The sequence below is a fragment of the Echiichthys vipera genome, assembly GCF_963691815.1.
Source record: "Echiichthys vipera genome assembly, chromosome: 19".
NCBI classification, from domain to species: Eukaryota; Metazoa; Chordata; class Actinopteri; order Perciformes; family Trachinidae; genus Echiichthys; species Echiichthys vipera.
Window position 1 is genome coordinate 16,547,594 of NC_139844.1, and position 24,591 is coordinate 16,572,184.

General features: G+C 41.6%; 2 protein-coding genes across 7 annotated transcripts in view; both read left to right on the forward strand.

The window, feature by feature from the left end:
* The window catches only part of sash1a (SAM and SH3 domain containing 1a), a gene marked incomplete at its 5' end in the record, with an annotated part of 160,138 nt that extends 140,565 nt beyond the window's left edge, over nucleotides 1–19,573 (forward strand). For all 5 annotated transcript variants that reach the window (XM_083934040.1, XM_083934041.1, XM_083934043.1 and 2 more), the window contains 11 exons: nucleotides 372–775; nucleotides 3,346–3,420; nucleotides 3,634–3,777; nucleotides 5,313–5,445; nucleotides 6,265–6,434; nucleotides 6,609–6,818; nucleotides 9,413–9,563; nucleotides 10,222–10,350; nucleotides 13,174–14,204; nucleotides 16,454–16,585; nucleotides 17,019–19,573. In XM_083934040.1, the coding sequence (XP_083790166.1) occupies nucleotides 372–775; nucleotides 3,346–3,420; nucleotides 3,634–3,777; nucleotides 5,313–5,445; nucleotides 6,265–6,434; nucleotides 6,609–6,818; nucleotides 9,413–9,563; nucleotides 10,222–10,350; nucleotides 13,174–14,204; nucleotides 16,454–16,585; nucleotides 17,019–17,279 (2,840 nt within the window). In that variant the 3' untranslated portion in view covers nucleotides 17,280–19,573. The remainder of the gene's footprint in view (nucleotides 1–371; nucleotides 776–3,345; nucleotides 3,421–3,633; nucleotides 3,778–5,312; nucleotides 5,446–6,264; nucleotides 6,435–6,608; nucleotides 6,819–9,412; nucleotides 9,564–10,221; nucleotides 10,351–13,173; nucleotides 14,205–16,453; nucleotides 16,586–17,018) is intronic.
* A 2,931-nt stretch (nucleotides 19,574–22,504) lies between these two features.
* The window catches only part of usta (uronyl 2-sulfotransferase a), a 55,827-nt gene continuing 53,740 nt past the window's right edge, over nucleotides 22,505–24,591 (forward strand). For both annotated transcript variants that reach the window (XM_083933543.1, XM_083933544.1), the window contains exon 1: nucleotides 22,505–23,005. In XM_083933543.1, coding sequence (XP_083789669.1) covers nucleotides 22,774–23,005 — 232 coding nt within the window. In that variant the 5' untranslated portion in view covers nucleotides 22,505–22,773. The remainder of the gene's footprint in view (nucleotides 23,006–24,591) is intronic.

A 24,591-nucleotide genomic window follows, 5' to 3' on the forward strand; every position in this document is an offset into this window, starting at 1 on the left:
ACGCCTTCTGGGTTTCTGTTTGAGGCATCATTCTTCTACTGTGTATTAAACTCTGCTTGCATTACTTTGAGCTGTTTGTCCTGATTAAATTGAAGTTAAAGTTCAGTCTTCGGAATATAGGTGTTTCCAGCTGAGGGTTATTGGAAATGAATGACTTTTGTGTGAAAAAGTAGGTTTTATTATTTTATGCCAAAGTATAACATTCCTGTCTGTCATGGATTTTGCCCAGTAGTCAGACTTTGAGAATGTGTTTTGAAATATTTGCAGGCTAGCTGTGGTTTGGTAAACCACAGATAGGTCATGGGACTATTGAGAATCTGATGTCTAAATCCTCCTCTGAGTAACCAGTTTTCTGTGTTCTTCGTCTTTAGATTTTCTGAATCTGGGGACACCTCCCATATGTGAGGACAACGCTGCTCTGTATACAGGGGTCCTAAAGAGACCCCCTTTGCCCCAGGAGATTTCCCTGCCCTCCCTCACTCAGGATCAACTCTCTCTGGATGGAGACACAGACAGTCTGACCAACTCCCCTTCCTCCAGCAGTCTGGACACCTGGTCGGGACACAAGCTGGTCAAAACCTTCAGTAAATCTTCCAGTACCCACGGCCTCATCCGCCCCCCCAGGAGAACCCCGGCAGGGTCCATCTCTGGTGTGGAAGGTAGTGGCTCTTCGTTCTCAGAGCTGGATGGCTGTGGATTGGACGACGAAGGAAAGCTGTCGCGCTCCACGACCGACGGCGAGATGCGGAAGGCCCTGAGCTCTATCTCCCATGGGGTAAGTAACAACGAGGCTCTCTACGCCTACTATGGCCTGACCAAACCCCGCCAAAAACCCCATGCCCAGTCCCGCCTCCTGATCTCCCTGGATGATAGTCCACAAGGCAGCCCCAAACACCAACCTGCCAACCGGCACCATGGCAGCTGGACACACCGGAAACCTGATCCCAACTACGCTTACTCCACCAAACACCTACTGTACCAACGCTCACGCAATGCCAAGACCCCTGTCTCCCCTCTGTCTGTCACCCCCTCCTCCCCTGCCCGCTGTGATGTAGCCAAATCAAAAGGTTTTGGGAGTGGGGGAGGGGGCTGGGTGTTCCCTTCCCGCAGGCTGCGTGGTCGAACAGCAGTCAGTGAGCTGAACATCACCTATGTGGTAGAACGGAGTCTATACGGTCACCTCAACTGGGCCCAGCTTGTCCGCCCAGTTACCCTCAGCCGCGCTGAGCGCCGCTGTCTATTGGAAGAGGACCGTGAGGTGGACAGGAAGTGGGCGGCTAGTGTGGACCGCTGCACCAAGCGTGTGCTCTTACGCATCCAGCAGAAGTCTGTGAGTTCAGACCATGAGGTTTAAATCGACCGCCTCGTGTAAGCAGGACTCGGTGCTTCAAAGTTGCAGAATAGCTCAGAGGTTATAGTGGAAGGTACAACAAACACACACGCACACACCGGGTTAAATGACTTCACTGTATTTAATATTGTAAGAAAGCTTTAAAGTTATGCTCATGTATAGAAAAGACCATGGACTGGTTTATCTATCACAGACTTAACTGCCCTGAGAGGAATGTCATCTTCTATGACTTCTATGAAGTGAATGCCTTTGGCTTTAAACCTTTTTTATTTCAGCTGAATATGAAGTGGTTATGTGCAGTGACCCACTTGGTAGGTTAAGTTACAGCAGAGGATCATAAGTGCCTTTTTTAAATGTCAGAAGAACACAGGCACAGTCACACTGATCCCTGTGGGCAAAAGAGATGTTGTACAGGCTTGAATCTGCTCATCCTTAGAACGGCACAGCATGTAGCCTCAGACGTATTAAATGAAGGGCCTTATTAAGTCAACTTTAGTGAATTAATGGTCTTTTTGCTTATCAACTTTCAAACTGAAAAACAGCTATACTACACATCACAGTGAATGTAAAATGCAAGTTTTTAACTAAAACCCAGCATGAAAAAAACTTGTTTAACAGTCTGGTTGCAAGTAACTCACTTGTTCCTCACATATCAAATAGCCTGTGTATCAACAGTAGTAGTGACACATACTCTAGGTGGTGGTATAGTGGAGTTATCCTGCAGCTTTGAGGGTACCTGAATCCTATCGTGTTCTAGTGAAATCACCGAGGTCGTTCTCATCAAAAAACTCTCCAAAAAATCCACTTTTTCTGTTGTTGCTTTTCATGTTACTTTTTGGCCCGTGCCGCTATAGTTGCAGATGTGATTTTTCTTTTTTTAGTTGTTTTTCTTTGCTATAATTATCTTTAAAATACTTTTTTTTTTGGGTGCATGTCCATTTCATCAAACATCGCCATCACATTCAGAATTCTTTTTTTGGACGTCGCCTCTAACATGTTTGTTCTCCAAACTGTGCTTTTCCTGGGAAGTTGTGATGTGGACTGCAGCTGTGGACATCTAATGTGAAAACTATTTTCTGAACGTGCAATGCCTTCTCACATGGAGGATCTTCATCCAGGGCTTGTGGGAGTTTAGTCGAGCAGTTGAGAAGTAATTGCTTTTGAAGCAAAGGAGAGATGCCATCAAGTGCCCCACTTGAACTGAAAGTGTTTTTTGGCAGATGCGTATGTGCATGTCTGTGTCTACATGTTTGTGTGTGACCTACTGCAGAGCTTTGGGAGGATTCAAAAAGTCAACGCCAGCTTAGTGATAAGATCCAGGATCTCTTTTTTCCTCTCATGTCACAGTTCCCCTTTGTGTCTACGCCTTATCTTGCTGTTGACCTCTAAAACTCTCCATATCACCCTGTCCTCTCAGCAGAAACTATTTATGCTCCCTTAAAATGTTTCTGATGAGAATAACATATTGTCAGCTCTAAGCAACCTATATGTTGTGCATGTTTGCATACTAAGCCCCGTTTTGCATTTCTCATAATTAACCACAAGTTTTGCATCAGGCTGAAATGCAATGAATATATGTTCCCTTGTAAATGGACAGTTAAATATTTTAGCTTGGCCACATCAAGAAATATTTATTATCTCCAGGGATTCAAGCTTTAAAGCATATGAGCAACTTGTTGGAGCCAATGGCGTGCTCTCCACGGTCAATATAACCGCTAATTTGCCGAGGACCATGCAGTAACTCGCAATTTTAAAGAGGAGCTCATATAACAGTTTGTGTTACATCATGTCTGTTGGCTGTCCACAGGTCCCATATGGCATCATGCCCCCGCATATATACAAACCATATACCCATGTTCATTAATTAAGTGTTGCCTGTGTTGTGTCAAGCATGAATCATTGTGAGCTGACCCCTCAGTGGGTGTGGACTGGGAGTTCCTGTAACCTGACCTTTTGAATTTGACTCATTTGATTGTGTTTTGGCTCCCCCACAGAGAACATGCAGCTTTGGAGGCTTTGACCTGTCCAATCGTTCGCTCCATGTGGTCAATGCGGGCTCGGACGCCAATGTAAGTGCTGGCAGCATGTAAAATTCAAAGAAGCTGTGAGGACAACCTAAACTCTCCTGTCATACTAATTCACCTGTATCTTCTTTTTTGTGATCTCCCTGCTCTTTGTCATCATCCTGTTCACCCCCCCCCCCCCCTCTTTCGCATCTCTCTGTCATCTCCTTCCTGTCTGTCCATCCTTTTCCATTCTCCCTTTCCTTCTTCTAACCACAGAATAAAGAACAGGAGGCTATTTACAGAGAAGTGGTCAAATCCCCCACCACGTCTCGGATCTCACTGGGCAAGAAGGTCAAGTCGGTCAAGGAGACGATGAGGAAACGCATGTCAAAGAAGTACAGCAGCTCTTTGTCTGAGCAGGTTAGACATAAACACATTTGGACACACACGAACACACACATGGATGCAATTTTTGACTGCTTTTTTTGGAGAAAGTTCAGATAACATTGAGCATTGCGCGTTTCCCTTGTTTTTAGGGCAAATGAGTTCTGTATAACATAGTTGAACCTTACCTTTATTTAAAATGGAACAGCTAAAATACAAACAGAGCCACAAATCGACACATTGTGCTTTTAATCCTTAAAACAGTGAGCCAAAAGCAGCTGTGAATAAATACAAGCTCCCCGTGTTCTGCAAACATTTAGTGGATGTTTTGCAGTGTAAGCCACATATTCTGTCCACAGGCTGTGAGTGGGTGGGAGTATTTGTGTTAGTTACAGAATAAACACGAAGCGCTAAAACACACACACACACACACACACACACACACACACTTGGATTTCTCCCTGCTGTGTACTCCTTGGGCCCAGTGTGTTGGGTGGAGTGTGTGCTTCATGCTGAGCTCATGGAGTGATGCAAGTCTCCCAGAGGCTAGTTCTCAGGAAATGGAGACTTCAAGTGTGAGAGAGTATAGTGACTGTCTCATCTGCACTGGCCTAATTTTTGTGGGCACCCTGTGGCTTTACTAGTGGCCTGTCCAGCCCTCCAGTTTGATGTAACCCTGCAGAATCACATCTAATCACATCTGTCCATCATGGTGGTCTCAACACTGTGACCCACATATCATGGAGTCATTGGTTGGGAAACAGTAAAGAAAAATTAATAACCATGTTACAATTTCTCAGACATGGCCATCTCATAGACAACAATGCCACCTAGTGGATAACTGAAATAAATGTGCACAGTACAGTAGATGTCGATCTGTTTTATTATGACTTTAACTTCAAATGACATCTGAAAAATGTTTTGATTTATTTTAAAGTTACTCACCTTTCAGTGCAAAAAGTATCAGTTTAATGGTCCAAAGAAATTGTAGCATTCCTTCCATAATTTGATGTAATTATTGTTGAAATACATTGTTCAGACAGGGCATTGGACAGTGAGGCATCTGGCTCATGTGTGAGCCAATGGACTATGAGGCATAAAGGAACAGCTGGTTATTGATTATGATTTTATTGGCAGTACTTGAGATGTACTGTTTTTAGGTTCAACTACCTATTGCATGAGGTCTCTAAATGAAAGAAAAACAGCCGTAAAGATCTTTACGATATATAGCTGAAAACACAGAAGATTAATCTTCCAGAATATTCCAGAAGAATATGTTTTTCACAGTTGGTAAAGTCATAGTTAATAATCACAATTGTGCTGGAAACTACATGTCTTTGCCTGTTTTTTAAAGGAAATACTGACAAACCTCTATCACAACCCCCTTCCTTTTCCCACCCTCTCCACCTATGATCTTCATCTTTTCTTTGTATCCTCCGTATGTCAACCTCTTAACCACACTTCCCCCTCACTCACATCCTTTCATCTCTTAACTGTACAACATGTCCTGTATTTTCTCCCCATGCCCTTACATAACCATCTGCGTCTCTTCCTCATGTTCTGTCTTTTAGTCCAGTCCGGATGGAACCCCTGGCTCCCCTCAGTCCCCTCAACCTGACACCAACTCTCTGGAAAAGCCCAAGCTTAAGGCCGGAGGTTCGGTGGAAAGTCTGCGTAGTTCACTCAGTGGACAGAGTTCAATGAGTAAGACAAGATCCAACTATCTGCCTCTTAGGGCTGATATTTTTAAATAGATTTAGGTAGCATACAGTACAGTTTGTTTTTGCCCCCACAGAACACAATTCAGCATATTTTAACGATTATTATTAGCTTAACAACAACTACTATTTTAACAGCCTGTTATGAGCAATGTTTAACAATAGATGGTGCTTGTAACATTTGCCGCGTGCTATTTCAAATGCATACAGATTACTTAACCTTCTGGCATTACATGTATTCCAATTATGGTTTTTGTGGAGTGATGGCCATGAAGAGCAATTATTTCTGTTGATCACACCCAGCTGCCTCACGTGTTGTGATCTCATCAAGTTTTCAAGTGGCCTCTCAGGTCATCTTATCTAATTACAACTTCTGATTACTTACACCTGTTGTTTCCGTCACGTCTTTACCCTCCATCGTCTCAAGCAAGGGTCAATTTTAGACTTGGCTGACTTAGTCATTAGAAGCCATAGAACATGCACACAAACAGGCAGGCAAACATACGGTAATGATTAGGCGGGACAAGTCTTGTCTCTTTTCACACATCAGCATGATTTCAGCAGACTTACCCCAGATAAATAAAAAAATATGCTGAAAATACTTCCAGGATCTGTAATACAAGTGTTTAGACTTGAGTTTTCCACTCACTACAGACACAACAATAAATAAGATTGATAAAAATCTATCTGGCCTTTGAATAAATTACGTAAAACTTCATTTCTAGCCTTGTAAAGCTTTATTGTACAGTGACCAGGCAATCATTTTATAGCTTATATAAATATCCATGTGTGTGTTTGTGTCCAGGTGGTCAGACTGTGAGCACCACTGACTCATCTGCCAGTAATAGAGAAAGCGTTAAGTCAGAGGATGGCGATGACGAAGAGCCGCCATATAGAGGGCCGTTCTGTGGACGTGCCCGAGTCCATACAGACTTCACCCCCAGCCCCTATGACTCCGACTCCCTTAAACTGAAGGTAAGCACACTTTGGGGCATGGTTGATTGTGCATAGACCAGGATGCTGTGGAGGATGCTGTGGATGTCTCTTTTACATTCTTTTTACTTTAAGGGCTAACTTTTTTGAACCACCAAACTGTAAATGCCAAAGTTGTGTCTTTCTTTCTGAGTTCTTGTCAATGTGATTTTCCAGCATGGTGATGTAATTGACATAATCAGTAAGCCACCCATGGGAACGTGGATGGGCCTGCTGAACAACAAAGTAGGCACCTTCAAGTTCATCTATGTGGATGTGCTGAGTGAAGAAGAGGAGAAGCCCAAGAGGCCCGTTCGGAGGAGGAGGAAGGGCCGACCACCCAAACCCACATCAGTGGAGGAGCTGCTGGAGCGCATCAACCTCAAGGTACAGTACTGAATACCAAATAGATTGGATTTACAGCAGCAGGTCAACTTACATACTGTCTGTTCAGTATCAGTAAAGTTAAGTGGATTTACCTACACTGATTTTGTTTTGTTTGTGAATTGTCCAACCTGAGAAATCAGACGCATCTGGCACCTACAGTACATAGGGAAAAAAAATGTATCTTAAGAAATAAATGAAAATGTTTTTTTAGCCAGATATCTTCAAAATCCATTTGCAGACAAACAGAGATAAATATAGTTTATGCAATTAGAGGCTGCACATCTTAAGATGTTTGATCTGACGCTGGTGCATAAACATTAACACCCATATTCTCACGACCACGCCCCGACAAACTTTTCATCAAACTCTTTCATCAAAACCTACACAGAGCTGTGAGCTGGATATAATCTCCTCCCACTCAGGCAGCCTGCAGGCCTCACTTCCCCAGATAGGGAAAAAGAACTTTGTGGGTTGTGTGTTTTATCTCTGACCAGTCTAATGGCTAAGTCACAGATTAAAGATCTAGAGTGCATTATAATGTTACCGCACAGGCTTTCTAAGCTCTGAGTCTGGGTGTTAGAAGTTCATCAGAACGCTCATGTCCCCTCTTACTCCTGGAGTGGGTGAGTTAGACTAAACACTTTTATAACATTTTAGAGTTTCCAGTTTGCAGCCAGTGCACCAGATATTCAATCTCCTCTTTACTTGATTTGTGATGATGATGAAACAGTAACAATAAATTCCAGTCCCACAGTATTCTTATCCATAAATAAATGATCTTTTCGAGCACCATTTTCAATTCAATTTTTCAGCTTGTGTTCTTTTATTAGTTGGCTATTCAACCAGTCTCTTTTTATCTGAAACAAGTTTATAAATGGATTGCATGGTTGTGACACACTGGTCCAGATATTTACCAAGATAAAACCAAACGGTTCTGCTCCTTTCATGAATAAGACCAATCAGTAAGTACTGTTCTTGTACTTGACTTGAGTAATTTTTTTGTCTTATATATTTTTTTGTCTTATCTACTTTAAACTTCTGATCCACTACAGTTCTGAGGGAAATATCATACATTTTACTCCACTGTATTTATTTGACAGCATTACTAGTGACTTTGCAGAATACTATTATTAATACAAAATATAACACAACTCATAAATGATGATGTATGTATTACTGTAAGTGTATGGATTAAGCTACCCTGTAGTATGTGAAGAAGTTGAAATGAGCCTCAGATTTACCAGCTGGGACATAATTGATATTCATACATTAATGCTTCTAATCATTTTAATCCAGCTATATAATATGATTCTAAAATCGGTCATTCTGCATGATGAGTACATTTACATTTTGAATGCAGGACTTTTACTTGTATTTTTGCACGGGGGTATTGATACTTTTAATAAAGTAAAAATACCACTAAACACTGCTTTAGAGTGCCTCTGCATGGTCGATTCACAAAAACTGATTGATCTCCAAAGGCTATATAAATACTTCATGAGTTGTGATTGAGCTCTCATAGATCAAAGAAGTGAGACTATTGTGGTTGTATGCTCTTGGAAAGGCTAAGAACCATTTGGCTTAACTGGCAATCCAACATTTGGAATGCACATCCACGGAGTCTGTCTGTAACCATAACATTTACATATCCACACCCCTGTATCTTTAGGGGCAGATTGGTTCTCAGCTAAATAATCTTTGGATATGGAATGTGTTTAAAAGAAAAAGACAAAAGATACTGTGAGTGAGAGGACGCAGCTTCCTGTGTTTGTGTTAATTGGTGGTCCTTTGTTTAGTCCTGTATCAACCAGCAGAAATATAACAGGGACTCCACCATTGTAATTGCTGGTCTCACTGGTGACACACAGTCTGTGTGTTCTTCTAACAGTGTGTGGGTCACACAAACGTGGAGAGCAGCAGTATTCAAAGTTAGTGTCAGCTCAAAAAGGGCGTATTTAGATTTTCAAGTGTTTTTTCCCCCTTGTCTGCAGCCTCTCAGATAACATGGTGGTTTTGGTGGCTAGCTTTGGTTTTTTTTTGTGTTAGTGTGTAAAATTTCTGTGGCTAAATACTTTGATGTAACAGCCTCCATCGTTGGTTCTTCTTGTTGCCGCATTATGTTGGAGGGGTTTCCCTTTCAGGTCTTGTTTTCCATTTTGGTCATAGCTATTGTGGCCACACACTGTTACTTGATAGGTGTGTATATCTCGCTAATGTTGCTACAACTCAGTTTTACATACCTGTTGAGGCAACCATAACTGGATTAGTCATGGCTTTAAATTGATTATATGCCAACGAAAAAAGAACATTAAGCATTTAGATTAGACAGATTGACATTTAGATTTTATTTTATTTATCGTTTTTAGTATGTTGGCTCACCAGTGATTTAATAATATATAGTGTGGATGGGGAATTATGAGCAAATGACAAGTGTGTAACCTACTGTAGTCTTGTATTATATGCTTCAGGCCCAACGTTTTTGTCACTGTTTTCATGACTAAGATCCAAAGTGTATTTTTGTTCAGACTTTAGACACCCTGATTCTTAGCTCCTCAAAAGAAACTTTAAACTCAGACGTGACATTTATCATACAGGAGCACATGCCTACCTTCCTGTTCAACGGCTACGAGGACCTGGACACGTTCAAGTTGCTGGAAGAGGAGGACCTCGATGAGCTGAACATCAGAGATCCTCAGCACAGAGCTGTGCTGCTCACCGCTGTAGAGCTGCTACAGGAGTACGACAGTAAGTAGAAAAAATAAAACACATTTTGCGTGAGAACACAATCAGGTTATTATTCAAACTCACTAAAGCTCCTAGGCTTTATAAAAGATGTATCAGATCTGTATTTTGATGAGACTGGAGTTAAGATCCTGGTGTTTACTGAGAATTCTCACTAAAATCCACTCCCTTTCCCTTGAAGTATACAGTATTTGCAGAAACCAGTATGTTTATTTACATGCTGAAATTTTGAAAGCTGCCAACTCCAGGCATGCAGCATGAACATGCATGGAAATGTTTTTCCTAAGTACTAAGGTACAACCTTAATATGTCATTATTACTGTATGGTAATATAAGTGGATCAGCTGCAGTGTTACTAATAACTTTTCTCCAGCGTTCAGTTCAAGTGTGTGCATTTAAGTGTAAACAAAAATGAACTAAACTTTAAAGTAATATAAAACTTAATTCATGGGGAAAGAGGGATAGATATTAGTAGGAAGTGATCATTTTTAAATCACAGGAAGGAGTACTCCCTTGGCTTTGAGGTCAAGACTTAGACCATGAGCCTGCACTCTCCACTCAGTGCTATGTAATAAAAGCCTAAAATGGCCCCACAAAAATAAATAAATCATAGCATAACATTCAACCCTAATGTTGCTATTTTCTGTCTGTCTACTTTAAGGTAGCAGTGATCCAGAGCGCAGCGGCCTGTCAGGATCCCAGGAGAAGCTGCTGTCTGAAGGTCGGGGCCTGGTGGGAGACTCCCCGCGAGATTCTGGTTGCTACGAGAGCAATGAGAACCTGGAGAATGGTAATGATAGCTTTGCATAGTCTAGACCACTGACACCCAAGGCTGAGACCTAGTCTTGGTCTACCCTAGCTCTACTGTAGTGCCACAGCAACTCCAACGCCTTTTTCCTCCTCTTCCTCTTGTCATGCTTCTGCAACACCTCGCTCATGTCACTCCTCTGGACCAGCGCCTGCCAGTCAAACAGCTCCTTTTGCTGCCTATTTTTCCCCAATCCTGACCTTCACCTATCTTGTCTGGGTGCTCTAGAGAAAGAATCCCTTCTCATCTCATACTCTATAAACTTTAACTATCCTTTCACTCCACTTTCTGCACTACTTTTTCCATCTTATAGGCATTCTGTGTCATCAGTGCCAAAGTCCAATTGTAACAGAGAGGGAGCCAGGTCCAAGACCACTAAGCCTAGACCACCGCACAATGCGGGGATCACAGAGGGAGAGATCCTCCCCAATGCACAAAACTGTTCTGATGAGAACAAACTCACTGCCCAGTCATGGACTCAGATTTCCAGCTCTTCCGCCTGTGGACACGAGGCTGATAAAAGGAGGCTACCGGGAGGATGATTATGGGCTCAGAGAGTATTTCTTTTAAGTGTTTTTATCATAGAAAAACAGCTTGCAGCGTAGCATGTCGATAAATGCTTGTTGTTGTTTTTTTGGTAGGTTGATAAGGTCTTTTTTTTAATGTACTAGTCAGATCACAGATCACAGCTGCCATATACATTTATCGTCTTCATACCATTTTAATTTATCACTTTCCTTGTGTTTATAGTGACTATATTGCACAAACAATCGTACAGTATGTGCCTAAAAAAGATGTGGATGAAAATATTGTTAAATAGTAGTGCATAGATTGTAAGAGAGTTCTGATTATAGAAGGTTACTGAGGTCTTATGTGTGAGATTTATTTTTTGAAGCTGCTCAATCCTCCTTCATAACTGTATGCTTTTGTTCTTACACACAGAACATGCTTTTTAACAGCTCCATAACTCATGAATAACTGCTCTGTCAAACCTTGTCCTCTTTCTATATCTGTTGGGTTCCAGTGTATCGACTGGTTTTCCCTTGTATGTGTGTATGTGTCATTCAGGTTTAAAAGTAAAGTGTGCAATCTGCCACAGTAGAGATTTTAAGTTGAGCCACTTCTTTAAAATAAAAGGACTCTGGTGCTGCTTGCTTGATTTTTATGTTTCGCCTTTTTTCCTCTTTTTTTGTCCTTCCACAAACCAGCTACATAACATTTAGTAAAATTCTACATTTCTTCTTGCAGTTTCAGGGCTCCACAGTTCTCCCACATTTACAAACTCATAAAATCATTCATATATTACTGTATATTAATAGATACTTCTGAATATGTATAAGTCTAGAGAATTGGCAAAGGAAACGTTTAAAAATTTAAATGATTGAAGATGATTTAAAATCATAATGCAGATTATCTCTTTCAAACTTTCTTCTTTTGGTTGGAAAAAAGTCACCGTAGAGCCCTGAATGTATGCACTTTTAATCAAAAGACCTCCTCTTAACATACATGTCTGATCACGTCCCTGTAACTAGATGTAGTAATTCTTCCTGACATCATCAAATGCCTTCTGTAATCTCTCAACTTTCACTCATCATTTTCACATGCATACATAAGGTGGTGCTCACTTAGTTAAAGGCGGGTAATGATATAATTTAGTCAATAATCCCCATTAAGCAAACAAATTAAAAACATGAGATTTAGGTTACATTTATTTGAAAACGCCACATTTTGTGTTTCTTGAATCAGTTTATCATTACTCATATTTTAATATAAACAATTAGTTGTATCTATTTTTATTGATCTAAATCAGTTTGGTCGAGTCCATCACATTCTACATACTGTTCTTATTATATTTATCTTTATAAAACACACATAGTAGACTGTCATTTTAACGTATAACTTGTCACTGGTAATGTGTTGCTATACAATCTATGAATGCATCGACCAAACAGAAGTCACTGACTAATTTATAGAAGGGTGTTTTATTGGACAGCTAGCAGACCAAATTCTCTGGATTTTATGTATAAAAATGAACGTGCTAGTTAAAGTATTGTACTGTATTAGTATAATGTATTATAGCCCATCGTGCCTTATCACATCGCAAACACCAATATGTTTTAACTGTTGGCATTTCTGGAAACCGTTGAGATATTTTACAACATTCCATCTACTGAACTTCTGTCATCCCACCATTTACACTCTTTGGCAAGCCACACTATGTGGAACCCATCCATTTCACCCATCCTTTCTGCTCTGTAAGCCAGAGGATAGATGGTAAGTTGCTCCAGCCTTTTGTTCCAATGTTTCTGAACTATCCCATCCAAATATCTTTATTTTGGGATTGCTGCCATGACAACAAATCAGCCAGTTCGGTCATGAGTCAAAAAGCTTATCTTATTCCTGTGGCTCTCCACTCCTGCTTTATCAACATTTCTCTGCTTTGACTGTGCTTCACAGATAGGCCTCAACCTATAAGGATGTAATGCATGTATAAGACTTCTTTTTCCAAATGACTGCTCTGTTAAAAGTAATTGGTGTTGTGAACATGTTTTACAATCTTGCAAACATACATGATCTATCATAAACAAAGGGAAATAGTGTGAACAAGATAGAGCAATGCTGAGTCATCAGTTTGTTTTTTTACATGGCTCTGATTTTCATATTAAAGAAGGTATGGTTATGCTGAGACAGCTGAGTGTCATATTCCCTCTTAGCAGTTTCACAAAAGAGGGAAAATGTGGTTGCACTTGGGTGAAGGTGTCTACATTACATTACTAAGAGAGGATAAATGTTTTCATTTTGCAGGTAAGAGCAGAAAGGCTTCCCGTACCAGTCGTTCGTCAGCTGTTCTTCAGTCTCCAGACTACCCCACACTGCCCATGACCCTTTCAACAGAGGCTCTGCAGCAGAACAGCAAGAACCAGCGCACAAAGAAAAGCTTCTTTATCAAACCTTCCCTGAAGGGCTTTAACCTGTTGGGGCTGCGCAAAGCCCAAAGACACTCCCCCATCCCTGCCAGTCGCAGCTGTGAGGACCTAGATGGACCACAGTCCACTGGACTCTGGAAACGTTCCCACTCGCTAGGAGATCTGCACTGGGAGCAGAACTTTGGGCAGAAGGATCTGGGTGTGGAGATTAAACTCACCAAGGAAGGACCCAAATCAGGCAACAGTAGCCCAACCAAGGTCTGTAGAGATGAGGGTTCTCCAACTCGAAATTATACTCCAGTGAGCCCAAAGGGGAGGGCTGACAGACCACCCATACCTTCCCAGCTGCCTCTCCGCCGCCCTTGTGCCACAACCCAGTCCTCTAACCCTCAAGAGCTCCTCTCCAGTCCTACTCCAAGTCCCCCTGATTCTAATGCAAGCGGGGAGAGGGTCATCCGGACTCACCCCAAAAAGCCTCCAGTTCCTCCTCCTGTTCCTGCCAAGAAGTCTAGGGAAAGACTAGCCAATGGCCTCCGTCACTCCCCTCTTTCCCTGCCCTCTTCACCATCACCCCTTCCCTCCCCTACCCACTCCCTCACCCGTTCTCACCCCAGTAGCCCTATAATCCGCAGCAGCCCCAGCAGCCCCAGCTACGGTGCCCCAGCTCTGCCTGCCAAGACCCCGAGCACCCCCGCCAGCCCCTGTGCCGCCTCATCCGCCTCATCCATAGGCGAGGAGTCTGGAACTCCACCTGCAGTGCAGCCTCCATGGTTCTCAGATCTCGGGGGCAAGGTGGCTGTTGCTAGGAAGGTTTCCCATGCCAAGATGAGTACTGACCTGCTCACCCTGCTGGAACAACGTCTGGAAGCTGAGGGCATTGATCTTACAGAGGAGCCCTATTCTGACAAGGTTAGCAAAGTATCATTAATTGAAATATGGGAGAAGAAAAATGACCTCTCAATTTGCCTTGCAGATATATTTGGCATGACCCTTGGTTATGTTGCAGATCGATAAGTAGAAAGATGCAGCATTTACTGATGCAACCTTAAACACTTAAGGAAGATAATAACAATATTCAAACATTTCTGAACACATTCCTTCTGTAATTCATCATTCTGAACTTTTCAGACATATGTTTTTATGCTGATAGTTGAAATGAACATACACACACTCAGCTACACCCAACGCAACAAAATTATATTAAGTCATATTTCCATGATTAATGTGATAATGGGGCGGCAAGACACCTCAGGGCTATACTTGTCTGGCGTCAGGCTCTTAGTTTAGCATCATAACAGGCTTTACTTAACTCATAATTTGACTGCAGCTTGGATCCAAATTACTCAGTCTACCAACACCAGCAGCTTGCTTTGGAACTCATTTAGTTTTAAAAATAGAGACTAATAGACTCTAAAGTTTGTGTGTTTGTGTGTGTGTGTGTGTGTGTGTGTGTGTGTGTGTGTGTGTGTGTGTGTGTGTGTGTGTGTGTGTGTGTGTGTGTGTGTGTGTGTGTGTGTGTGTGTGTGTGTGTGTGTGTGTGTGTGTGTGTGTGTGTGTGTGTGTGTGTGTGTGTGTGTGTGTGTGTGTGTGTGTGTGTGTGTGTGTGTGTGTGTGTGTGTGTGTGTGTGTGTGTTAATAAATACGCTGCCTGGAGCTGAGGGATAGACTGTGGAGTCTAACTATGATGTGGTTCAGACTGTTAAGTTTATGGGCTGAATCTTACTGAAGGCAGACAGGGCTATAAAACCCTCTGCCACTCGCCAGACCCCAGGCTGGGCCCCTTTAACATGTTGGAGCCCCCGACACTTGCAGGGAAACAACAAACACACAGAGGTATCAAGAGATGAGGTGAGAAATAGTGCATTAGACCACAGTGCGGCTCTGCTGGATTCCTATTAGTCACAAGTGGGTTGGCAGGGCCATGAGAGGCACACTGCTGCTGCTGTAGTAGCAGCATGTACTTAGCCGCCACATAAATGCAGTCATAAGATCATACAACTCATCATATACTGTAGGTTAGACATGTTCAAAACTTTAAAAAAAAGTTACATTATTTAGCTATCAAACATCATCTGAATTTCATTATCTTGGCACAGATATTAGGAACAATATCCAGCCCAAGGCCTGATATGAGGGGGAAAAAATCAAATTACTGTACATCTTGAAATATGTTCATTGTTGGCTGCCTAAAGGCATCTGGCCCGACTAACCCAGGCAGTGCGAAGGGTTGCCTTGTATGACCTTTTGGCCACCCCTCTCTCCGGAGACATCAGTTCCTCCATCCTTCAACCCTTTCATCCTCAAAGGACCTCCGGTCCAGTTCGGCCAACCAAAACCAGGCCTTGCTGGAAAACTGCCATTGTTCCAGGTGTCTACACAAAGAGAGAGAGAGAACAAGAAAGCTTGTTTGAAAAGTTCAGCAGAACTTTCTGCCTACTTTCATCCCTCACATAGTCATTGCTCATAAAATGGGGCAATGCTTTAACGATCCGTCATAAGTTATTTATAAGTAATAATGAACTAATAGTCAACAAAACATGAAATTAATAATAAAATACATTAATAATAAATGTTTGTAAATGATTGATAAGTGATTTGTTAACATAACAAATGTGTTGTAAGTCATTTATAGTAAATCATGAAATCCTAAAGATCCATTATGTAGAGCACTCTTTTTTTGGTGCAAAACAAGATGTTAATCACAGGACTAGTACGAAACATGTTCTAGCTGTCCTTTCAGTGTCAATGAAAATAGTAATTATCTGTAATGTACTGCATAGGAACCAGAACAAAAACAATCTATTGATTAGAGTATAATTATAGTGTCTATATTCTAGTGTGTTTGTCTTCATATTACTCTGACGCCCTTTAGTATAGTGCTCATTATGTCGCCAGACGATGTTCTTAGGGAAGTAATTTGACACCATTTACCTGCTTTGCTCTGTCTTCATAATGACTGTAATAAGTCAAAATGCTCCTTTACGTCAGCCCACTTCATGATGCCCATCAGCTGCTCACTAGTTGTCGTACCGCTGCTCTCTGACACATCAAAGTGTCTGACATGTTTTCCTCCTCTTTGAAAACATAGATTAGTATTTATTTGTTATTTAAATGTATTGCTCTCATCTCATTTCTCCCCCTTCCCTTCTCTCCTCCAGCATGGCCGCTGTGGCATCCCGCAGCCGCTGGTGCAGCGTTACTCCGAGGACTTGGAGCAGGCTGTCAAGGACGTGGCCTCCACCATGGACCAGCTCAGAGTCAAAGAGCTTCGTAAACAACACCGCATGGCTGTAAGGCAACAGCATTGATTATCCTGAGAACTTCAAATCAATGGAGACAATGTCGGAGCATTTATTAGTTATAGAGCTTGATAAATGCTTAGTAAGTGGAGCGTAACAATGCAGACTGGAAAATTATCATGACAGCAGTTTCCCGGTACCGTAAGCTGGCGCCATGATTAAGAGGCTGGCGTTATTATGCTTTCTTAAATATCTAACAAGCATGGTAAATGTGTGGAGATATATTTTAAGAGGGAATTGTATTGTAAGCAGGCTAAATCTGAATCAAGACTTAAAGTCTATCTTTACCCTATAACTTTATGTGATTTGGCAAAAAGAAAGCCAAAGTTGCTGAAAATGTTCCTGTTTTTTTCCAACACAAGTCTCTCTCAGTAATGTGTGTCGCTCTGTAACTAATGCCTTTTTATTCCATTGTGTCATTCAGATTCCCTCTGGAGGTTTGACAGAGATGTGCCGAAAGCCTCTGCCCTCAGGTAACATCAGCACAGTCTCTGATTGGCTCACCTCCATCGGCCTGCCCATGTACGCTGCATCTCTGGCGGCGGCGGGAATCGACACGTTGAGTCGCGTGGCTTTGTTAACAGAGAGCGGTGTGTGGAAAGCGGGGGTGCGGGATGAAAGACACGCCCGCCGGCTGGTCAGTGAAGCACAATTGGTCGGCTCGCACAGAGAGGTGCAGTCCTAACCATGTTGAAGTCATAGAAAATAACAGGTATCAACTCACTGGTCAGCACCATCTCATCTTAACATGGTCAGTAGGCGGCCAAAGACAAATTGGCCACCAGACTCCACTATCACAAAAGTGACCACAGCCCTACAGTACTTCCTGTCTCGCATGTGTCAAAAGACTTAAAGTGAGCCACTGTGCTCTCTGATTTTCTCTCTTTATCACTCTTTTCTCAAATGTTTACGGCATTGAGGAGTTTCTCCTAACAGCCAAGACAAGATATCAGATGCCTTTTCTAAAAGAAGACTGTAGACTCACGCTGTGGGATGGCGTCCATACTGAAGACACCCCCAAAGTCTTAAAATAAAGACTTGGATCTGCCTTGAAGGAAGATAGCACACTTTTTTGTAGGATGGATGTTTTTTAAATACAGAAAGGACGGTTTACTTCCTGCATTATTTCATAAGTGCTTCATTTTAATCCTTTGTGGCAAGGCAACATTATCTAAGGGTCTTTAAGGAAGTAGTTTGGCCAAAGTTATTTACTCCTCATTCGGCATTTCATTTCCATTAATAGATTCATAATGATAATATCTGAACTTTTTATCAACTAAATTCATAAACCAAACTGGTGGTTTTGAGATGGCTTATTTTGTGTCATGTTTCTGTACTATAGCATAACGCATATCTTCATTTTAAAATGATTTATATGTTAAAATTTTTCTTTGCCTCTTGAATGTTGCAGCCTTATTTTGAGGCCAGTTCACACCTTAATATTTCTTATTATAATGTGTGTCCTATTTCAGTGCATATCATGGATGCAGACCCCGCACCGATATGAATATAAGTCTTACAGAAAGCTCTGTTTTACTCCAGTAACCACAATCAGCTTTCACAGCAACACATTCCCCGTGTATCCAAGCACATTTTAAGTTGCCTTACCATTACAAATTAAAACATATTGTATAGCAATGACTATATACCATGAAGGAGGCTGAACTGTGCTAAAGGTGCAAGTCTCTTTATTCTGAATGTGTCTGAGAAATAGTTGAGATTTCATCAACGCACACACTCAACTAGATCATTTCAGCCATACACATGGATGTGAACCACAAAACATGCCTCTAATGGGTTGTGGTTTGTACTTGTGAAGCTCAGATGGTAAATCCACAGAAATGACACAGACATCTTTGCATGTTTAACGTCCATGTTGAACACATTCACTGTATGTGTTCCATGAAGAGGGTTGTGGGAGGAGAAAATAGAAATGTTCCAAAGACACAGCTGACATCTGGGCCATCTTATATGGAATTTATTGGACTGTCTACATTTTGGTTAAAGTGTTGAGGGCTTGTGTTTATAGCTGGATAATAAGCTGTTTGGGACATCTACACAATGAGAATAGAGAAGCTAAACTCCAAGGCCAGCATATATTATGACACTAAAGCAGGGAAACATTGCATGGGGTCAGACCACAGAACTACTACTAAAACGGAACTGAAAACAACCAGGAACTCATTGCTCTTTCGTTTTTACACTCTTAACAGTGAGGTTCTGTCTTTCGTGGTCAGAACTGAACTCTTATTCCATGGAGTTCGTATTTAAAAAAAAAAAAGATTGACCAAGTGTTATTGCTAAAATTAGAAGATGTTTTTTTCTTTTTGCAGTGGGCACTTGATAGGTAGATGTTTGATGCCTTTATTCTCTTCAATCAAAGTGGTGCTCTGAGAAAGTGAGGGTGGGGGTCATTATTAACAAAAAGTAAAAAGACCCAACAAGTGTTTTGTAAAGAATGAAAATACTGACACTGTAAACGCACTTTAGAGGGTAAATCTAGCTGTTTTATAGGCGGAATTGGCTACATTTTGTTCACAGGTCCGTACATGGACGTTTGTAGTCAGGTATTGTAAAGGGTGTCAGTGGGTTATGCTGGTATTTTATTTTAGTATTGAGTTCCCAATGCCAAGTTTGATAACCATTCACGGGTTAACCTGTTCCAGGTATTCACTTCCAGTTTGTTTTTGCAGTCTTATAAAAATAAATTCTTAATTACATATATGAAATGCTTAGCAGAAGTTGCACATTCTGTATATGTAATTGATATTTAAATAACTTATTTTTTGCTTTTTTCATATCAACTGTAATTAGCTGTACTATATAAATAGCAATACCTTCCTGCATAATGCACATTGCTTTAGCCAGTGAGGAACTACAGTATGTATTGTAAAATATGTGTACAAATTATTTTATTTGGTTTTCATCTACCTAATGATTGTCCATACAGATTTGCTTGTGTATTGAAACAAAAGTAATGTCCATAACTATTTGTCATTCTGAAAAATAATAAAAACTGTTTCTTGCAGTACACTGGCCTTTGGATTCTGACTATGCACGCACACGCACACACACACACACACACACACAGAGACACACACACACACACACACACACACACACACACTCACAGTAATTGAAAATCGTGGGCACTGGCTCGTTTCATCAGGGTGGTTTCAACTGTGACACAGGTCATTGGACTGTTGATAACTTTAATAACATTTTGAAATTAAAAATGAAAAGTGTGGGTGAGCAAAAGAAAGAATAATAATACTGGACTTGATATGATTAAAACCTGTCTGTCAAACGTGTTATTTCGGTCAGAAGAAAAGAAGCTGTGGTTAATTTTCTAGGGTTTGGCCAAAAGGATGGAACTATGCGACCTTATTGGGATATGTACACTCCTGTATCTCTGATTAATCTTTACACACTATACAATTAAAGGTTGAGCTGTTGGTTGGTAGCTCTGAAATCAAAAAGTTAAAAAACATTGTCTTGCCGTGTCTGTTTTGTAATGCCTCATTTAAAAACCTACACACATCTGCTCAGGACCAAGACAGCAGAGTTTGACTGCCTGTCTGGCTCTTGTTGCCATGCAGCTGTCGTCAATGAAACCACAGAGAGGTTTTCCAGCCTTGTTCATTTCAAGAAGCCCCAAATAGGTGCGCACCAGACAGTGGACCCCCAATTTGATAAAATGTCTCATAAGACTTGCATCTTAGATTTTACTTGCATCACTTCTATCTGAGCTGATGTTTGGCTTTCTTCTGAGTGGAAATGGATACAACTGAACAAGCATTCCCTTCAGTAAAAATCGGAAAAAACCCTGTGTAGTGTGTCTTCCTTGTTATTGCTAGTACCTTCAAGCTGCTGTGCAAAAATTGTTCTTCATGCAGCTGTAATTGGCTGTTAGCTTCCAGTTCACGGCTCGGTCTTTCACCGATACAACTACTCATCAAATTAAAAAACTCTCAGGAGGAAAAGACGAGACATTACTGCAATGAGAGACTTTCTGGCTCAAGTTTCTTCCCGTTACTCCAGACCACTTTCCTCTGCAGTGTTTATGAATGTTCTCTACTTGTGTCTGCAAGCAATTTGTACTGAGAATTCCCCCAACGTCTGCTGGGGGATCACTGTATTTTACAGCATTTATCACACACTTTTAGATCAGTCTTTTAATGTATCCAACAATCGATTTCCTTTCAGATGACAGGATCACAGCCTACTCTATTGTGATAGAGGATGAATAATTTACAAAGTCACAGCAAAGTGTTAATAGCCGTTATGATACCAAAGATTCTTCAGCAGAAAACTGTAATAAGTGTCACACTTCTATCGACCCTTTTAGGAAATGCTCTTGCCAATTGTTTCACTCCATGGAGATCGCTTTAGTAGTTACTCTGAAAGTTTGTGGTGCTTCTGACTCATAAAGTTTATCTTAATGTTTGACAGCAACTCCGATGATCTGAGTTTGTAGCTCCCAGGGTTATTCCCCCTGCAACAAATCCTATTGATTCTTTTTATGGTCGGGTAAAATCAATTAAATGGCCTCTTAATCTTAAGAGCAGTGGGCCTTGTTCAAATATGCAGTATTCTTGCCAAAATTAAGTTAATTCCACTCAGTCTCCTACTATTTTTTCAATAATTTTACTTTAGTGTACACAAAACCTTTAGTAATAACTAGGGAATAGACACACTAAATGTGTGTGAGGTTTCACAAAGTCAGAGGAACTACAGTTGAATCGAGGTACACATTTAACAGCTAAAACATTGGAGTTTGTGTGTGCTTCTTCCAGGTGCTCCGCTTTTCATCAACAGTCCAAAGAAAAGGTAACGCACCACCAGAAGTGATTTGGTTTAAATCCCATGGTCAGTTGTGCTAATTAGACTGAGCCTGATTTACAGCAGTGACCTTATTGACAACCATACTGTTGATCTTTGTAATAAACCGCAGTGCTGAAGGCGAGATTGGCCTATAAACCCATAATGCATTTACTTTTATTGTGCCTAGCTTGCAAAAGGCAGTACTGCACCATTCACAATTAATTTACCTGTTGAAAAGCGATACCAACGGCCCTCATCATGCGCTCAAGTTCGTAACCTCTTGTCTTTGAAGCCCAATTGTTTCTCTTAGCTGCTGTTGCTTCCTCGACTGCTGTAGCTGTCACCGGGGAAAGTACATCAGCCTCTTTTTGAGGTGGTTAGTGAGTTGAATGTATGTTGTCTCGTCCTAAGTGCAGGTGTAGTCTTAATGGTGGGTTCTGGCCCTGCTGTGGAAAGATATATGGCTTGGCGTAAGGTCCTTACAGCTGGCCTTGGGGGAAAGAGAAAGTTTAAAACGTGCATGCACACACACACATATATACACACACACTCACACTCGTGCTCACACTCACTCAATCACACACTCTCTCTCATACAGAAGAAGGGTGCAGATAATAATCACCCCACCAGCTTCTTTTCAACACATCAAACATCTTTACGCCATCCTGAAGTGGTGATAGCAAAGCTTGTTCCATTTTATGACTAATAACCACTATATGCAGGAAATAGTTTGCTGTGATGTTTCAATTAAGGATGAAGGTTTTATCCGATGGCATGTCAAAGTCATATTATATCTTTAAATCAATCAACTACAATAGACCTATATTATCATAGTGCCTAAGCTTTGGAAATGAAAATTGTAAATCCACAGCTGCCTTTAAAGTCCTTCCACGGACAGACTTCCTGCCAGTCTCTACATATCAAACTCTTTTCATGAATGCCCACTGACTTCTTAGAAGGCCCCTCCCTCCCCGAACACTGGGTGACGCTGTTTGACGCACTGCAATCCAAACCAAATCCTGTATGAGGTGGAAGTTTTTTTCCTCTTTTCGTGTTCAGTAATCTGACACCCAGAAGACTCAAGGGCAGAAGGATGGACTCTTAACTCGGCTGGAAGGACGGAAGGAAGGAACACTCATCCAACGAGCGCAAACGAGAGGGACCGAGCAGAAGCGAAACGCTGTGCGCAAAAAAAAAAAAAAAACAACCCCGTGGCTGCGGCAGCGGAGAGGAGAGCTGGGTGCCTGCGCGTCTCCAAAATAACCTGGACCGTCCGCCTCAAATGGTCTCAAAACGACAAGTTTCACTTTCCACATGCGGATGGGTGACTTTCCACGGCGCTTTGTGAGGAGGAGATGATGAAGAATTTCAGCAGCAGTCCCCTTCACAGCAACAGCCAGACTCCCAACCACGTTAGAGAGCGAAACAACAGAAAGTACAGCTTACTCTCGGCTATACCGTTACGATTCTCTTTGCGAGGTTATGGTTTCTGCATGGCTACGCTGTTCCTCTTCTGTTTCGGCTCCCTTTTTTACCAGCTGAACGGAGGACCCCCTAAAATCCTGCTGGACATCCGACAGTATCTGGGTAAGAACTTCTCATTTTCCTCTGCTGGCTCCAGCGCGTCATCATCAAACAGATTCTTGTGAATAGAAGTTTGAGTGCAAGTCTAGACGCCCTATCAGACGTGTAAAGGAAAGTTCGTCCACACTGAGAAGAGAACTATTGAGGCCGGCACTTCTTATTCACAACCGGGTAAAAGCCTCCTTTTATAAAAATCGACCGGATGCCACGGCGTCTCCTCGACCTCATTCACCTCAGCGGAGTTCTCTTAATATCCTCGCGTCATTCATAATCTTTAAGTGGCTCCATGTGAACTCACTGTACATCTACGCGTTTAAGTGAGAGCGTAGATATTGGATAGAACCATTTCTGATTTTGAAATATTCTTTTCCTCTGATCTCAGAAGGTTCCCCACTCAAGTTTAAAATCCAAACCTGAGGAATGCGCTCCTCTTTGCTCCATTTCAATATCAGTTCTGACTTGTCGGAGCGAGATTGGGATCTATTGTGGTAACAAGAACATCGCAACTGTAAAGATTCATGCTCTATGGATGATGACTGACACCTCTTCGTGCAGAGCCGGCTGGTGCGCTCCTGCCACACAGCGCTCATTACGCACGACTGGCACCAGTGGAACAAGCGCATTAGTGTTCTACAGATTCTCAAGACATCCACGCGTGCGATGTCTTAGGCTGGATGTTTATATAATTGATACATTAAAGGGCATGAGCAGTGGATTTTTCTAAGAGTTTTTATATAGTACGCCCTGAAGGGAATGCGTCAAAATTAGATATGACTTGACACTGCTATTGCTGTCATTATGCTATAATGGATAACTAGCAGAACTAGCTACATCAGCACATGTGGTTAGGATGAGATGTATCAGAAGTCAAAAAAGGAAGTGTATGCTTGTGTGCTCTAGTGACTTAAGAGCAACTGATAGTCTTGACAGAGGTGATTTCTTATCAACATGTCAGCCACTGCTACAACTCCGGCTGCAGCTGGGAAGTGTGTGTGTGTTTGTGTGTTGAAAGGAGGTTGTGTTCCTACCTATTTCTCACACAGGGCTTGAGGCCTTTATGGCGTGATAAACATCTGGAACAGAATGAGAGTCACTCAACAAGTCTGCCACTAATCCCATGGGTCAGATTGGTTTCCTGTAGACACACACACACACACACACACACACACACACACAAATGCATGTGATGCACTGCAGCTGTCAAAAATGTATTTTGATTTGTTCCAGTGATTCAAAACATCAACACAAACATTTTCTACATGTATTTTTAGCATCAACAATATCTTAAAAATGTTGTGCAGACCAAATTAAAAGACAGCTTTATACCTTTATTTGTAGAGTGTTTATACTTCGTAGATTGCCTGAGCAGACTCTATATGCACTACACACCCTAAAGCATCACCACTCTGATTAAATTTTGCAACCTAAATGTGATTTAGAAATTGCAGCAGTCGATGCAAGTACATTTTTATTTAAGAGTAATTGCACAAAGCTAATGCATACACAGTCGGACAGCTGTAATGTCTCTCACGCTCTTTCTCAATAAGGAGCACTCTGCTTCTGATAATGCTCTATATCCTGAACACACA